A 17,679-nucleotide genomic window follows, 5' to 3' on the forward strand; every position below is an offset into this window, starting at 1 on the left:
AACCTGGGTAAGAGGTTGGGTCTGGTGGAGGGGGCTGAATTTCAGGTTAAAGTGCTTCTCCAGCATAAGCCCAGTTCTGAATCAGGTCATCTTGAGATAAGTTTGACCATGTCTCCCACCACTCTTGTCCCACCCCAGGAACTGCTGAAGGATGGGAAGAGGGAGACCACCATCAGCCAGCTGCTCATTAATCCCACAGACCTGGACATTGGGCGCGTCTTCACCTGCCGTAGCATGAATGAAGCCATCCCAAGTGGCAAGGAGACTTCCATCGAGCTCGATGTGCACCGTGAGCAGGGTCCCCAGGGGAGCTGGAGGGTTGGAGTGGGGTGGGGAAGGGATTGTGGGCACTCTTGGAGAAGCACAGAAGAATCCTCCATGGAACCTCAGGACAGATGCTCACTTTCCTCGTCCTATGAAGATTCCCTGGTTTTACCAGTGGGCGCTGAGGGTGGTGAAGAGGCATCGGCTATGAGTTGGGCAGTTTCCGGGTCTAAACCAGTATGTGGCTTTGCGTGATGATTTAATCTCCCTGAGCCTCAGTTTCCAATTTTATATATGTGCAGAAAATAAAATACAGGCATACAATCCCTTATCCAAAATTATAAACTGAAAGTAATTTGGTGGCTAAACCTGACCAGAAACTGTCATCTTTTTTGTAACGCACTTAATCTGAATAGTCATACGTTGCACTGCAAAGGTATTAATGTATGTTACCTATGGGGTGTTGCCATACACTGCTGGGGTTTTTACATAGTAAATGGTCTATGCACATCATGTACCCTTCTAAAATTTGAAAAATTCCAAATTCTGAAACACATAGTCGTTTCAAGGGTTTCAGACAAGGGATTGTGGACCTGTACCTGCTTCTCAGGGTTGTGAGCATTAAATGAGATATAACGTAAGAGCATCTAGCATGGAGTATTCAAGCTGGTCCGTGTTCAATCAATTACCTCTGCCCTGGGGAGGGTGGGAGTGCGGCACAGCGATTGGTGAGATACCACCCCTATCCCTTTTAGTGAGTCAAGCGAGCCCGCACTGGCACCTAGTGGCCACCGTTGGCCATTACACCCACTGACTGATTTGTTCCTTCGGTATAATCCTTGGTGGCCAGTCACCCTTAGACGGCCCCCTAGAGGCTCTGTGAGGTAAAGGTGAGGAAGACGGCTTATTTATTGGAACTGGTACACTTTAAACTCAAATTCCCAGGTCCATCCCCACACAGTGGTGGTATCTGAGTATATGTGCTAAGGAGAGAAAAAGAAACGAGGTACAGAAAAGATACTGACTTCCTGTCCCCTGTTTTGCAGACCCTCCTACGGTGACCCTGTCCATTGAGCCACAGACTGTGCAGGAGGGTGAGCGTGTTGTCTTTACATGCCAGGCCACAGCCAACCCTGAGATCCTGGGCTACAGGTGCGAGGGGCAAGGACTGGGAGCACTCTGGGGAGGGTAATGGAGAGGCCCTTGAAACCAGGAGTGGGCTGCTGGGGAGGACAGTGCCATTGGATGTGGGTAAGAAGGCTCCAAGCCCTGACCCCCCTGTGTTTCCTCCTCCCTCAGGTGGGCAAAGGGAGGCTTCTTGATTGAAGATGCCCATGAGAGTCGCTATGAGACAAATGTCGATTATTCCTTCTTCACGGAGCCTGTATCCTGTGAGGTTCACAACAAAGTGGGCAGCACCAATGTCAGCACTTTAGTAAATGTCCACTGTGAGTAGCTGCAAGTACAGGGGCATAGACAGAGAGCGGGGATGGGGACATGGGGTGAGGGCAGAGGGCAGGGGCCTGTAAAGGTTCTGGGTGGAGTTAGGGAGGCTCCAGGAAGCTGAGGAGACCGGGAATAGACACGGGGAGATAGCACGGCAGGAGAGGGTAGAGAAGGCTGATTGGAGCTTACCCTGATGACAATGAGACCCTAACAAGCTGCTCCCTTCTACCTCAGTTGCCCCCCGGATCGTAGTTGACCCTAAACCCACGACCACAGACATTGGCTCTGATGTGACCCTCACCTGTGTCTGGGTGGGGAATCCCCCCCTCACCCTTACTTGGACCAAAAAGGACTCAAACATGGTAAGACGCTTGCTGCCTCTCCTGGGTGCTGGGAGGAACAGGCACAGCCACCAGTGGGGAAAGGGCATGGTCGCCAGTGGGGGAGGGAGCAAAGGAATTGCGGCATCATTTTTGAAGTAGAACCTGGGATATTTCTAGGGTCTTGGGATTTGGAGGAGAAAAACAGTGCTTGCAATCAACCCCCACCCTCCTCACAGAACAGCTGGCCAGTTCAGTGGCAGGGGGAGGGACACGCTGACCTATGTGTAGGAGGAGGAAGAGGGCCTGAGAGGGATTGCAAAAAATGTGGTGAATAAACGCTACATGGGAAGATAGGGGACCTGGAATGGGTCACTAGAGAAGAGAAGGTTGAATTCTTTAGCACTGTGGAGACCTGCATTAAATAGTTTGGGCCAAAATTTCAGGAAGAAGGATTTCAGAGTGAAACTTCCACTAGAGCAGAGCATCTGAAGAGGCTGCATCCTCTCTGAAATGACCACAGCCTCCCCTGCCCTCTGACCCACCCATCTCTGCCCCCAGTCTGTGTGCAGAGATGGTGTGTTTAAATACCAACCTATTTAGAGTCAGGGGAGGGACCAGACAGACTTGGGACCCCATTTCCCTTCTGGGAATTCACTTGCGGCCCTTCCTGCTTTCTTTCCAATGCCTCCCATGTGGGGCCCACATGAACCTAGGGGCCCAGGCCTCCTGGCTCCCCACCCGAGGCTGCTCTCTCTGCCCAGGTCCTGAGTAACAGTAACCAGCTACTGTTGAAGTCTGTGACCCAGGCAGATGCCGGCACCTACACCTGCCGGGCCATCGTGCCTCGGATCGGAGTGGCTGAGCGGGATGTGCCACTTTATGTCAATGGTGAGTATTCTGAGAGGGGCTGGGCCTGGGTGGGCAGGCTTTGTAAGTTCCAGCTGACCCTGACTCCCTCTTCTGCTTGCAGGGCCCCCCATTATCTCCAGTGAGGCGGTGCAATATGCTGTTAGGGGTGACGGTGGCAAGGTGGAGTGTTTCATCGGGAGCACGCCGCCCCCAGACCGCATTGTGAGCGCTGGGAGTGGCATAGGGCATGAGTATGGCCAGCCTCCTGCTTCTCTACTCTACACTTTCTTTGTCTATGCTCCTACTTGTCTCTACTTCCAATCCTCCAACTTTCTGTCTCTCTGTTCCTTTCCCCACTCAAATGCCACCTCCCCTCTTACTTGTTGTGTGACCCTGAAAAAATTACTTAGTGCTTTGAACCTCAATATCCTCATCCATAAAACGGGTGCAGCGCTCCTACCCAAACAGTTGCTATGAGATGTAATTGTGACAGCAGGTGTGAAAGGCCCAGGGGAGCCCCTCACTGGATTCATTGTTAGTTCCCCTTGGCTACCACTTTTACTCTCTCTTCTTCCTCGTGTCCTTCCCTTTCCTTCTGATCTTTCCCTTGGTTTCTCCCCTTCCCTTTTCCTCTCAGTCCTGCCCCGTCAGCTCTCCTTCCCACCCCATGCCACATGGCACTCCCCTCCCTTCTGCCTTCCTCCTCAACCAGCTCCCTCACCCCGTCCCTCACTCCTCTCCCCTCTCCTCCACACCATGAGCCATTAATTCCTTCCATGACCATTAATCATCACACCCCTCATCACATTTAATGACCATTTGGCTAACTCCAGGGCTGCCTAGGGATACTTCATTACCCCGGCCGCCCGGGCAGCAGGTGGCTTGGCTTCTGGGGGCTTTGCTTGCAGAGCAGGGAGGACTGATCCTGGAAAGGTGCCAGTTCTCAGCCACTATCCACCCCTCGGGCTCTACACAGAGGGAAGGGACACAAAGTGGGGCTGCCTCCCAGGAGGCCAGGGCTGAAGGACCCTGGGGTACCCCTCTCTGGTAATAACTCCTCCCCATTATGAGAGTCTGTGGCTGGGTTTCCAGAGCCAGCTGGGTGGTTTCGTGTGGGGCTAGATTTAGGTTGGCTAAAGATAAAGTTGAAGATTGAGTAATATGGAAGAAAACTTGAGCATTCCTGTTCCTCTCACTTTACAGTTGAGGAAACTGAGGCCCAGAGAAGGGGAGGGAGGCCACACAGGGACTCAAGGGAAGCGCCAGGACTTTAGCCCAGTGTTCTTGACTCCCTCATCCAGGATTTTTTCTACAACATAAGGGGTTCCTAAATGCCGGTTTATTGGGTTAGCTGCACCCACAACCCGTAGGATCCTTATAAAAATAGAGATTCCTGGACCTCTCCCCAGGAGATTTCTATTTAGGAGATAAGCCCCTAAGAATTGTTACTTTAAAGAATGTCCTAGACATGTTTGAATGTTCCTGACATATGTCTCAGTCATGTTTGGGAGCCACTGTTTCTCTTAGACTGGAGGTTCGACACTGAGGTTTAAAGCAGCATGTGTGACTTAGGTTTGTTGTAGGGTGTGTTGGGCTGGTGTTAGGGGTACACAAGGCACATGGGGTAAGGATGCCTTGAAAGTGGGTCAGGTGTTCTTGCCATCTGCCCCTTCCTTACCTCTTCCTGCCTTTCCCACCCCAGGCATGGGCATGGAAGGAGAACTTCCTAGAGGTGGGGACTCTGGAACGCTATACGGTGGAGAGGACCAATTCAGGCAGTGGGGTGCTATCTACGCTCACCATCAACAACGTCATGGAGGCCGACTTTCAGACCCACTACAACTGCACTGCCTGGAATAGCTTCGGGCCAGGCACGGCCATCATCCAGCTGGAAGAGCGAGGTGACAGCAGTGTTGGCTGGTAGCCAGGGCCCAGGGCAGCTGGGGATTCAGCTCCCTCTTCTTTCCCAGGGCCAGGCCCAGAGGGAGACAACTGTATCTTGGGCCTCCCCACCAGAACCTGGCCTTGTTGCTCCACTGGGGAAATCCACTCACTTTTAAATGTTTATTAGGCATCTGCTATATGCCAGGCCCTACACTAGGGGCTGCAGAGACCAATGCGAGTAAGACAGAGTCTCTGCCCTCAAGGAACTTTAGTTTAGAGAGCAATTTATAGAGTGGCAGAAAATGACGTAAGATGGAGAAACGTCAAATGATCTGTGGAAAGGAATAATACTACCTACATCATTAGATTGGTATGAGGATTACATGAGAGAATATTTATAAAATACCTGGCCTATAATAGGTGCCCAGTAAGTTTTGGTTCTCCACCTCTCCAAGAATCCTTAGTCTGATAGGAGACACATGTTCCCTCCCCTAAGACACTTCTAGTATGGCTTTTTTGGAAGCTTCCAAGTCTGAAGAGGGAGAAGGCTTTTTTTTTCTTAACTAGGCATTTGACATGGGAGATAGGGGGAAATAACTGGGGATCCATTAGTTTTGTCTTAACTGAGGGTGCCAGCAAAAGAGTGGTATGGAAGAAGACAGTAGATAGAATAAGACGGTGCTCAGCAGGCAAGGCTTTCTGGAGGGAAAGAGCCTTACACAGATCTGATCCATCCAGAAAGGGAGAGAGAACTGGAGGCAAGAGTCCCAGGTCCTTCTCAGCTCTGGGGAGCAGGAGCAACCAAGGAGGACTGTTTAAGCCTTGGGTGGATGGTACAGATGGAGCCATCACAATGGTGGGACAGATAAAAGTGGTCAGAGCACACACGGCAAATTGAAGAGTTTGGAGACAGCTGACCTCAAACAAGAGCCCAGCCCAGGAAGGAGAGACCAAGCCTCACAGCAAGGTGGGCTGCAGGAGTGGGACAAATGGATCACCAAGGCCAAGGTCAAGTTGATGCCCAAACTGCCAGGATGAGATGTGACACCCCCTCCCCCACAACTCTGATCTAGCTGAAGCTTAGGCCTAAACCCAAACAATGCAGACCTTCCTCTCAAGTCCCATTGACTTAAACCAAACCTGTACCCAATCCAGGGATGCTAGTGGAATTTATGGCCTTGTGGACAGCCTGGCCTTCATCCAGTACTGAGCTCAGAACCCCAGGGTGGCTCCTTCCTTACCTCCTCCTTTTCTTCCTCATCTGAAGAGGTGTTGCCCGTGGGAATCATCGCTGGGGCCACCATCGGCGCGGGCATCCTGCTCACCTTCTTCTTCATCACCTTGGTGTTCTTCCTCTACCGGCGCCGCAAAGGCAGTGAGTATGGGCCCCGTGGACCACAGCCCGTCCCCCACTGCTTCCAGGTCCCTCAGTAGGCATCGCCTCGGGGGCCCAGGAGGGTGACATTTGCATTTTCCAGCCCAGGTGGGTACAGAAACAGCCACTGTAGAGGCTGGCAGAAAGTGTCCAAGCTGCCTTTCCCTGACCCAGGTCGCAAGGACGTGACCCTGAGGAAACTGGACATCAAGGTGGAGACAGTGAACCGCGAGCCACTCACAGTACATTCTGACCGGGAGGACGATACCTCCAGCATCTCTACAGCGACTCGGGTCATGAAAGCCATTTACTCGGTGAGGGTCCTGTTCCTTCCTGGCCCACTCCCTTCTTTATACTCTTGGGACTGGCCCCACCCCAGCTTTCTAATAACCACTGTTACTTGCTCCTCCCTCGGTTGGCTTACCTTAATCCTGCCAAATGCGCACATGCACATGTTCACATAATCACACATGCATACACACTGACACATGTGCACATGCACACACACTTGAACACACTCCCAGGCTGGTTTCCCGCTAGCAGAGGATAGGCAGGTGGGCCCCCCCATAGGCTTTTGCCCCATTCTTGACCCCCCCACCCCCAGTGTCAGAATTGGAAATTCCTAGAAGTTTTCTCATCCAGCTGCCTCATTGCTGAGTCCCAGAGAGAGGCAGTGACATACCCAGGATCACATTGTGTGTTAGCGATAAAATTGGTGCTAGATCCCAGGTCTCTGGCCTCTTCCCATCACATCATAGAGTCTCTGCTGGAAGAGGATACAGAACTTGAGCCTGCCTGTGATCCCAGACCCTTCCTGTTAGTAGATGGCCTCTGGTTGTGGGGATGGGGTTGGCAGGGGGGACAAGAGCAGGCCCTCCATCTTCTAATGCCATTCAACTGCTGCTCTGCAGTCCTTTAAGGATGATGTGGACCTGAAGCAGGACCTGCGTTGTGACACCATCGACACCCGGGAGGAATATGAGATGAAGGTGGGAAAGTGGAAAGGGGCCAAGGGCATGATGGCCGGGTGGGAGCATAGGGTTCCAAGGGCCTGAGGGCAGAGGGGAGGGAAGTTTGGGGAGGGATGGTCAGGAGGTTTCTTGAAAGAGCAGAGGAGGTGGAGAGGTATTGACTGGGGACACAGGGCAGAGCCCGAGAAGGAGGCCCCAGGACGATGGCAAGATTTGACCCCCCCCCCCCACAAGAGGGAGATACCTCCTCCATCATCTTCTCTCATTGCCCCCAGGACCCCACCAATGGCTACTACAATGTGCGTGCCCACGAAGACCGTCCATCTTCCAGGGCAGTACTCTATGCTGATTACCGTGCCCCTGGTCCTGCCCGCTTCGACGGCCGCCCCTCTTCCCGTCTCTCTCACTCCAGCGGCTATGCTCAGCTCAACACCTACAGCCGGGCCCCAGCCTCCGACTATGGTCCTGAGCCCACAGCCCCTGGCCCTGCTGCCCCAGCTGGCACTGACACAACCAGCCAGCTGTCCTACGAGAACTATGAGAAGTTCAGTTCCCATCCCTTCCCCGGGGCAGCCGGGTACCCCACCTACCGACTGGGCTACCCCCAGGCCCCACCTTCTGGCCTGGAGCGGACCCCATTCGAGGCATATGACCCTATTGGCAAGTACACCACTGCCACTCGGTTCTCTTACACATCCCAGCACTCAGACTATGGCCAGCGCTTCCAGCAGCGCATGCAGACTCACGTGTAGGGGCCAGAACCTGGCTGGGGCATCTCTGCGGAGCAGAGGAGAAAATGTTCCCTGATATTCAGGGGCGTTGCTCATTGCTCCTGTCCCCAACCAGCCTTCCTCCTCCCACCGTGGCAGGTGAGGAGCAAGTCTACCGGAAACACCTCACCTGAGGATGGTGCTCTGTGCATGCCCCAGCCTCCTGGGCCTGCCCTTCCCTCTTCGGGAGGATGTGTCTCTTCTGACCTGTGATCACACCTGGCCCCAGCATGGGGACAGGAAAGTGAAGGTTGGGGAGAGCGGGGGAGGGGCAATTTTAAACATTCCCTTTTTATTCCACCGCTCTGGTCTCCCATAAATGGGATGAGCAGGCTTTGGCCTAGAGGACATGAAGTGTAGGGATGAGTGGCTCTGGCACATATAGGTGGAAACAGGATGGCCTAGCCAGTCCCTCTGTCATCTTCATTCATACCCTGGTATATCTCTCCTTCCTCAGGACTGCAGAAGGGACCTTGGATTTATTTTATCTCTGTCTACAGAATAGCCTTGCCACTGAGTTCAAGTCCAGTCATCATTCAGCTGAGATTAAAAAACCAGTCATCCTGGCTGGACACCTGTCTGTAAGCCTGCAGAGAGATCCAGGTGTCTCCAGTAGCGCTGTCCCCTTTCCTTCTCCTCTATGATGGACTAGCCAGATAAGTCAGGGGGTCATGATGGAGAAAGGAAAAGTCAGGAACCATGGTGTCCTGATTCACCAGCAAGACAGCTATGTGCTAACTAACAGTTTCCGGAACCCACACTAGGGGGAGCCCACCCAAGCCTCCTTCTTCCCAATCTGCCCCACTTCCTTGCTTGAACTCTTGAGCCTGCCTGGGGGGTGAGGGTATGTGTATTATAAGCTATTTTTTTAAAGACAAAAAAGAAAAGAAAGGAAAGGAAAACCTCAGTTGGAAAATAAATAAATAAATAAAGCTGTAGGGATTCTCCCACCCAAATACAAGTCCCAGTGGAAAGGAAAGGGGCATCTGTTCTTCTCCACCAGATTCCTAACACTTTCCATCATTCTTTCGATCTCGAAGCACTTTGAATCCATTTTTAAACATTCAGGTGGTGAGACTTGTCTTGCAGGTGGGCTCTGACATGCTTAGGGAGAGGACCTGGCTCTCAGACACCTTGTCCAACCCTAGAGCCACAGCTGGTTAGAGGCCACTTTCCAGGGAGTGTGGGAGATGTTCTCCTTAAATAGGTTTTGGTTGATTGTCTTTTTTTTTTTTTTTCTTGGACCAATCATATTCCTCCTTCCACTTTCAGTGCCTTGAGCTCTGGTTGACCTGCCATGTGTGGGTAGCTGTGCAGGGAGCAAGTATTGTGAGCCTCAGACATGCTGTCAAGTTTTGCAGAGTTTAGGGGACAGAGAGGTGAGACAACCTGGAGAGGAAGGGGGCCTGGTAAGAGGAAGAGCAGATAGGGTAAGGTGATGCAGAGGGCACTGTATTCAGCTGTGTCCAGTGCTGACACTGCCTCCCACCCCATGCACATACACATTCCACATGGCCCTTTTTAGACACCACCTGCTGACCAAAGAGAACCAGCACTCCAAAGAGAACCCATACCTCTGTCTGGCCTCCTCTTTCCAAGAAGCAGAGTCTGGAGTGTGCTCCTGACTCATTCAGCCCAGACTGGATGGTCAGGGCCTCCCATGCAATGCCAGGAATGTGCATCGCCCTTTCTTGCAATTACCATTCATTAGTCATGTTTGCTTTAATGAGTTACATGCTCATCATCCACGGGCCATCACAGCCCTTGCAGATGGGTCTGTGGGGTGACATTCTCTGCCATCCCCCTGCTGGTAGGAATCAGCTAATGCCGGGGAAGAAAGCTCCAGTTTCAGCCTTGCAGCTGCCTCTGCATCATCCTCCATTTCAGCATGGGCAAGCCGGGTGCACCCACCTTTCCCAAGACATGATCCAGGCTCCCAGCCGTATTTGACCCCTGGAAACTAACACCTTCCTGCGCAGTCCTTTTAAGTGAGCTCAGTGAGAAGGCAAGTTCAGGACACTGGTTCCTTGGCCGACAAATTCATGCATATTTTGATTATTTTCACAGAAACCAGGAGCCATTGGTAATGCAAACAGTTAAAAATCTAAAGATGGTGGCTTTTTGAACAGGAATATTAAAAACGAAACAAAAGAAATTTTGTTTGGGGTTTGGCCAGATTCTCTTATTTCCTCTTTTTTTTTTTTTTTTTGGTTTAAGTGCTGGGCCCATTCTGCTAAAGACATTTAGAGGAGGGAGCCATTAGTTTTCTGATGTCTGATACAGAGCTACTTCACTGTTCTCTGTTACTTAACACATTAACTGGGGCCTCCTGGGTACCATGCAAGTGCTGCCCTGAAAGACATAGGAAGACTTATCAGCCACCAAAGCCATCTCTGTCCGCTGCAACTGGCACTCTGGTCAGATCAGACTCTGAATTGAGACCTGCCTGTTACACCAAATGGAACCACTTTTCTGGAGAATGGGAAGGTACCCTTGAACATAGAGCTTTGTTGTCTAAAGCTAGATGTCTTTAGTAGGGTACTTCAGTACTTGATGTGGTCAAATTGGTGGTCCTGACCACCTTTAACTGTCTTGTTTTGGTCAAGGGGCTAGGAGTCAGGAGACCTGGGACCCCATTCTGAAGCTGTCATTTACTGAGTAACAGCCTAACCTCTACATTACCCCTAACTTTCTGGTCTGTAAAATGAGAGAGAAGGGTTGCACAAACTAGAATTATTCTGCTCTTTTTGTATTTATTTGGTGAGGTGGAGAGGTCTGGCCATCCTTTTCAAGGAGCTGGGAACAGAGCTGAGGGATGAAGGAGTTGAAACGTTCTTTTGAAAGAAGCTTTCACCACTGGCTTCATTATATTGTCAGAAGTATCATGAATGAATTTTCACTAGGAACCTCTTGACCCCAAACAGCAACAAAAGCATACCCTAAACCTCAGTAAAATTGATGTGGGGTTATCCTTTGGACATTGGGTGACTGTACTCCCCACTTAGAATTCTGACATTTTTGCAAAGGTGTCTATGGCCAGGGCAGGGCATAGTAACTCCTTCACTGTGTATCCAGGTTTCAGGCAACTTCCTCTGTGGGGAAAAATGGGTGTGACTACCAGCCACCCAAGTCTTTGGGAGCATTTTCCTGGCCCAGGGATCACTTACAAGGTGAAGACTGCAGGCTAAGGTGTCTTGAGCCAGAGGGCAAGGTGTTAGTACAGCTGACCCCTTTGTGAAGGAGCAGGTAGGAAGGGCAGCTGGTAGAGGAAAGATGGACCCAGCAGTTCTGACATAAATTCTGGATCTTGAAGAGGGTCTTGTGATTCTGGGTGAGCCATTGTTTATTTCTTTGAAGTGCACATACCCAGGGATGTAATTGGAAAGACATTTATTTTTGTGAAGAAGCTATAAAATTAGCATTTAAATATCCCATTCCCTTCTCCTCCTTTCATGGAGACCAGCCTCTTTCTAAAAGGGCTCACCTTTATCAGCTTGATTCACTTCTGCACTGGTGGAGAGGACAGAAAGATGTGTGGCTTGGGAGATGGTGGGAAGGGCAAAATCCCATTTTCTTGCATCACTGTGAGGGAGCTCCTGGCCCTGTTCCTGGAGAAATATTTGCTGTGTAGAAGTCACAGGCCATACTGGACGGTTCTGGTACAAACCTGCCCTTAATAATAATTCCATTTGTATATACCTATTACTCATCCCTACCAGTCTCCTGCCCCCACTCCTGGCTTTCTGATGGTCCCAACTTGTCAAATGTTGGTGGGCCCTGGGCTCTTCTGCTAGCTTCTGGAGATCTTCAGATATTTTCTCTGGAAACACCCCTAACTCTGGGGAGAGAGCTGCCAAGCTGCCAATACAATCAAAATCTCCACACAATCTTGTTAGCAATAGTGACCCAGAAGATTGGGCTGCCTCCAATTTCACCAGAAATAGGACTCCCTGTGGTCACATTTTCTACCCCAACCATTCTTGGGATTACAACCTCCATTTCTGGCTCCTATTGAGTTTTCTCCACCCAAATACCAATAATAAATGGATCCACGATGATAATTAAGAGAAGAGAGAAAAATATTTTTGTTAGGACAAACCATCATAGATTTTTAGCAATGTGTATCTGTGTGTCCTTCACAACTTTTCCTATTCTGCCTTTTTTCATTTTCCTTTTTTTTAAATATTATGTACTATATTTTTAGTCTCAAACACACTATATATTATATATATTTAATTTTTATATATATATAAATATAAATGTTCTAAAAAGTACCTTGTTTTGTGTTGTTAATGCATGAGCAGCTCTAGTTACTTAAAAACTTGCCTGATTTGGGGTGAAATGGTCCAAATTTGGGGGAAAAGAAAGGAGATTTTTGGATTCAGACTGTAGGCACTGTATTTGTGTCACTCCCAGGCCATGGGGCAAGCACATTTTTTTCCCACCATTTTGTGACTGGTGCAGAACCCTGAGGACAATTATGGCAGTTCAGGGACAAACAGCTCAAGGCTCTGTGCTTTTAGAACACAGCATCAAATGTTCTGTGCCAAATCTGATTATGGGGATAAGTAAGGGGGAGACTGAATGTAGGATCAAGATCCCAAAGGATTTGGGAATAGGGGAGGGAGCAGAATTAATTTTGTTTATTAAAATGCAGTGGTTTGGGTAAAAAGCAAAACTACCAGGTCTCAACCTTTTAAACTTGTAGTGAAGCAAAATGAAAAAATGATGTATACACACAGAGACTGTTCTGCTGAAAAATTCTAAATTTTCCTAGTTTAGTAGAGTTTGCAAATATTCATCTTTGTTTATTTCACAGAAGAGGATAATTAAAATATTTTCAGATGTTCTTGAAAGCTGTAAATCATTAGAGAAATACAAGAGTTTATCATTTTCCTCATCCATTTAACAACCAACCAAACTAAAAATGGTCCACAGTAGCCTTTTTCTACACCAAAGACAGGACACAGTCAGAGACAGAGATAGGAATGTAAAAGTAGAAAAACACTTTAAAGTTAATACAGTCTACTTCCAAGAAGGTTGGGGGTCATAGCCCAGAGCTACCACTGAGGAAGAGGCAGGGAGCAGTGGGGGCTGCAGACTGTGTCCAGGACCAAGAGCTTGTAGGTATCCCAAGGCAAGTCCAACCAAGATGGGAATAAGAAGCCCGGATGCAGGGTGAATCTTGAGGCTGCAGCCAGGTAAGTTGAACTGGCACAGGTAAACCTGACATGATTGTTGGGATCCAGGAGCAAACAGAATACAGTGAAACAAAAAATAGAGAAGAAATAAGTTTGCAAACATGGAGGCCCAGGTGAATTCTGTCAGGCCAAGTAGTGTTAGGTGGGGTATTTCCAGAGCTGTGTCCACTTGGGATGCCTTTTATTCCTCACTGCATCCCCAGAGCCCAGCACAAGACCAGGAGGCACCTTGGGACAAGCTTCACCATTTGCTCCTACCTGACTTTACCTCTCTGCATCTCACTTTTCTCCTCTGTAAAATGGACTATTAATAGCTCCTATCCCATATAAAATGCTTAGCAGAGTTCTTAGCACATGAGCACACTGTACATATTAGCTTTTGTGAACCTGGAGAAAGGTGGGCCATGGGCATCTGCCCCCTCCCCCTTTACCCTTTTCCTGAAAGATGTCAACATTGCCCAGGAGTTATGAAAAAAGCATGAAATCTGAAAGGAGAAGATTTAGGGTAAAATCCCATCAGTGTCTTATGGAACTTTATGATTCAGGGCAGCTCAGTACACCTTTCTGAGCTACTTTTTCTCATCTGCAAAATGTTGTGAGCACTCAAGGAGATGAGATATACAAGTGCTCTCTGTAAAATGTTAAATGCTATTTAAACGTGAGTTGATTACTTTGGTCTATTAACACTGTTCCACCCCACCCCCATCCCATCCCCACTATGCAGCATCCCATGCCACACAACTCATTGCCACAAACATAACCTCCACCCCTACATAGGCCCACTATATACTGGAGCTCTAGCAGTGACCTAATATTAGGAAAATGTGCCCATCCAGCTGGACACAATAGAGCCTATCTTGCCAATCCCCAGGATTCTAAAATTAAAAGACCAGGACCCTGGGTGAAGAAAAAGATCACTTCATGGACACTCACTTTACCATTTTCTTTATTCATTGTAATTAGCTACACAGAGGCAAACTCCCAGAAAGAGCAGAGCCTTCTACTCCCAGAACTGAACGGAGGAGCTCTGTCTTTTCTCCCTCTCCACATAATACTACTCTCTTGGTGGTTGCTATGCAAACATATCCTGCCTTCATTTGCAAACTGGGGAATCTTTCATACTTTGAGGCTCAGATTAATGTTTCACCTCCCCCAAAGAGACACTGGTTTGGACTTTACCCTGTAAATACTCCTGGTCTGGTTCCTGAGTCGTGCTGTAGCCTGAGGAATGACCAAAACCTTGTCTTCTCAGAGCCCTTACTAAAATAGATACTTAATTGTGGATAATACAATCTCAAAAACTGAAGGCACCTCTGGGCCCATCTGGTCCAACTATGGACCCAGTGAAGGAGCCCCTCTTCAGCCTCAGAGACAAATGGGCTCTGTTTGCATCAAGACCATCAGGGGCCAAGAAATCAGGGTGGCTTTTTATGAAGTGTGAACTTTGGACCCTGAATGTTTGGGTTTCCCTCCAGCTTCTCCATGCCCTAGCTCTGTGCTTTTGGGAAAATCATTTGACCTCTCTGGGTCTTGGTTTCCTCATTGATAAAAATCATTCCTTCATTCATACAAAAACTATTTATTGAACATTTGCCATGTGTCTGGTACAATTCTACACCCTGGGATACAGCTAGAAACAACATGAAGTCCCTGCTCTCCTGGCACTTAGACTGCAGTGGTCAGAGAGACAATAAACAAATAAATGTATATCAGATAGTGGTAAGTTCTATGGAGAGACACAGGACAGTGTAAGGTAGATGGTGAGGGATGGTAGGAGGAGGGGGTATGCTATTTTATGTTGGGTGGTCAGAGAAAGCTTCTAAGATAAGACAGAGAAGCTTGGGGAAAGAATATTCTAGGCAGAGGGAGCAACAAGTGCAAAAACCCTGAGGCAGAAATGAGTTTAGAGGGTTGAGGACCAGCAAAAAGTCTGGCTGGGGAGAGTAGTGAGAGGTGGTAGGAAGTCTTGTTAGAGAGGTGAGGTGGAGATCCTGTGAGGATTTGTAGGCCATTAAAAGGACTGGAAATTATTCTGGAATGGGAAAATACAGTAAGTGAAATTGCTGTTTTTGTAAGTCAGAAACAGTTGAGCGTCAGCAATTTTATATGGTTCAACCTAATAGATGTAAACATGCAGTATTATTTATTGTGATAATTTATTATAATTTATTATTATTATTATTTATTATTTTATATTTATTTTTATCTTATATATTTTATTTTATTTTTTATTATATATGTTATTTATTTTATATTTATTTTATAATTTATTATTATAATTTATTATTATAAAGTATTATAATTATTATTATTACTTTAAAAATAGGCTTTTCTATTATTTTGGCAGGATTAATGGAAGAGATTTCTTCTTTCTACTGAGCATGAATTGGCCTCCTTGTAATTTTCACGCAACAGGGCTATAATTCTGCCTTTAGGGCAATGTTGTGGTAGAAGGTGGGGGTGGGAGCACTCCCCTAAATGGCCCTTTTGATACTGAAACATAGTTGACATGATGTCATGTCTCTTCTGAGAAGCCTCTTTTCTGAGTGAAATAGTTCTGATTCTTGAAACCATTTCTTTTATGATATGGTTTCCTGACTCATCCTCATCTTGCTCATCCTGCCTTCTCAGTGAGTTTTGAACAATTGGTAGGACATGGCAACATTTCCCACAGCACCTCACTAGTCTAAGGAAGAGTTTCCCACCTCAACCCAGTAAGGTTCTCTGTACTCTTTCACTTGTTATCCTTCAGTAAATATAGACACTGTTTTCTGACTCTTCCCCCAGGAGGGAGTGGTGGCCCATTAACCTCCCAATGGCCCTGAGAGCCATCCCCTGTACTGCAATGGGAGATAGTGCAAGATTTTCAGACACAAATCCCTAGGAGATGGAATAAAAGGAGTTTCCAGGTCCAGTAGCTTGGCTATGGTCATACCTGTCACCACAACCTAGGTCTTTTGGGAGTCCCAAGACTTGGAGTGCTCTGTATTATGGTCCCTCTTGGAATTTTTTAATAGCATGGCTGGTATCACAGTGACGTAGACATCTCTGGTTTGAAAACCAGGAGATATAGGTCCAAGCTCCATTTATTAGGTATGTGATCCTGGACAAGTTACCAAAACTCCCTGAGTCTCAGTTTTCTTATCCACAAAATGAAAATAATTATGCTACATCATTAGTTAGACTTTAACTAAAATAACACAAACAAAGTAATCCCTTTAAAATGGAAATCACATCACATCCCTCCTTTGATTCAGATTTTATGGTTTCTTATTTCACTTAAAATAAAATCCACTCTCTTTTCATTTCCTATAGGCCCTCCCTTACCTGGCCCCTCCCTACCTTCTCTCTATCCTTTGTCACTTACCCCTCTACTGACCTTGCTTTCTGTGACATTCTATCATGGAGGAAAATGCTACACCCCTTCGTTCAATGAAACCACTTGAAATTTGGGGAGGCTTAGATAGGGAAGAAGCTAACATTTGTTAAGTGATGTGCCAGGCATGTTCATAAATGTGATTACACGCAATGTTCAGAAGAATGGACCTCTGAAGCTAGACTTAAAGCTAGTCTCCACCCCAACACCCAGTGGGCCAGCTCAGAGAAAAGCTCAGCAAATAAATCTAAGAAACTTCCAGCCTCAGAGCCCCCATGGCTCCAGCTCTCTCCTTCTAATAACCTAAAGGACTATTAACAGTCTCTTCATTTATTAAAACAATTTTTTTTAAATGTCTGGCCCTTTGATTCTGGCTACATGCCACAAAAAGAAGCTGGAGTCCCAGATCCCCCTTTGAAAGGGCAGCCCCTCAACAAGGTAGGAAAACACAGATCTCATGGCTACAGACTCCCAGCACTGGGCACAGGTTCCTCTTGGATTTGAAATCCCCATTGGGGTGAAACAACCTCAAGGTCAGTGTAGAAACATTGGGAATCATAGATTGAAAAGAAAAGCCTGGTATCAAGTTCAGACCATTGGGCTGGTTGTGCTGGTCTGCTTCAGGGATCTGAGGTTTGTTGACAATACTAAAGTTTCTGGAGGGCAAGCAAGAATCCTCACATTTTTATCTGTCAAAAATCAGAGAATTTCTATGACCAGATGGCATTTTAAAAGGCAGGGAATTGGACCACTGATCTCTGAGTCTCCTAAGCACTAACATCAGGAATCCATGATCCCAAACTGATGGCAACTTAGCAACCTGGATTTTCAGGAGAGTACATTTTGTAATGTTCTGCACCAGTTTTCCATTCAGAGCACATGGCTTCTGTATCTGTAATGTCCATTGCAAATCAATGGCAAGAACAAAGATTTAGGTTTTTGTCCCTAAGGCTGTCCCACTGCAGATTGTTTCCTTCACACTTGGCATTGACTCAGCACAACATCTCTGACTTCTTCTAGGCCTCCATAATCATAGAAAACAAAGACTTGATTCACTCTTATTTAAAGACTCACTTAGGAGTTACCTCTTCAGGGAAGGCCTTTACCCACCATACCTCCACCTACCATCCCTTCTTTGTCATCTCATAGTGGCCCCTCCTTGCCCATCTCCATATGCCTACTGCAGCTTACCAAGGTATTGACAGTTTAAACAGGAATTG

At 47.7% G+C, this 17,679-nt stretch overlaps 1 protein-coding gene across 4 annotated transcripts in view; it reads left to right on the top strand.

Moving 5' to 3' along the window:
- The window catches only part of KIRREL1 (kirre like nephrin family adhesion molecule 1), a 117,887-nt gene extending 109,093 nt beyond the window's left edge, over positions 1 to 8,794 (top strand). For 2 of the 4 annotated variants that reach the window (XM_081026687.1, XM_081026689.1), the window contains 11 exons: positions 139 to 289; positions 1,311 to 1,416; positions 1,564 to 1,712; positions 1,945 to 2,072; positions 2,795 to 2,921; positions 3,004 to 3,104; positions 4,585 to 4,783; positions 6,034 to 6,141; positions 6,316 to 6,455; positions 7,053 to 7,130; positions 7,388 to 8,794. In XM_081026687.1, coding sequence (XP_080882813.1) covers positions 139 to 289; positions 1,311 to 1,416; positions 1,564 to 1,712; positions 1,945 to 2,072; positions 2,795 to 2,921; positions 3,004 to 3,104; positions 4,585 to 4,783; positions 6,034 to 6,141; positions 6,316 to 6,455; positions 7,053 to 7,130; positions 7,388 to 7,864 — 1,764 coding nt within the window. In that variant the 3' untranslated portion in view covers positions 7,865 to 8,794. Of the gene's footprint in view, positions 1 to 138; positions 290 to 1,310; positions 1,417 to 1,563; positions 1,713 to 1,944; positions 2,073 to 2,746; positions 2,922 to 3,003; positions 3,105 to 4,584; positions 4,784 to 6,033; positions 6,142 to 6,315; positions 6,456 to 7,052; positions 7,131 to 7,387 lie in introns of all 4 variants that reach the window. The other 2 variants (XM_081026686.1, XM_081026688.1) reach the window with 1 other exon arrangement.
- Positions 8,795 to 17,679: the final 8,885 nt, after the last annotated feature.

Source organism: Rhinolophus hipposideros (genome assembly GCF_964194185.1).
Source record: "Rhinolophus hipposideros genome assembly, chromosome: 19".
NCBI lineage: Eukaryota > Metazoa > Chordata > Mammalia > Chiroptera > Rhinolophidae > Rhinolophus > Rhinolophus hipposideros.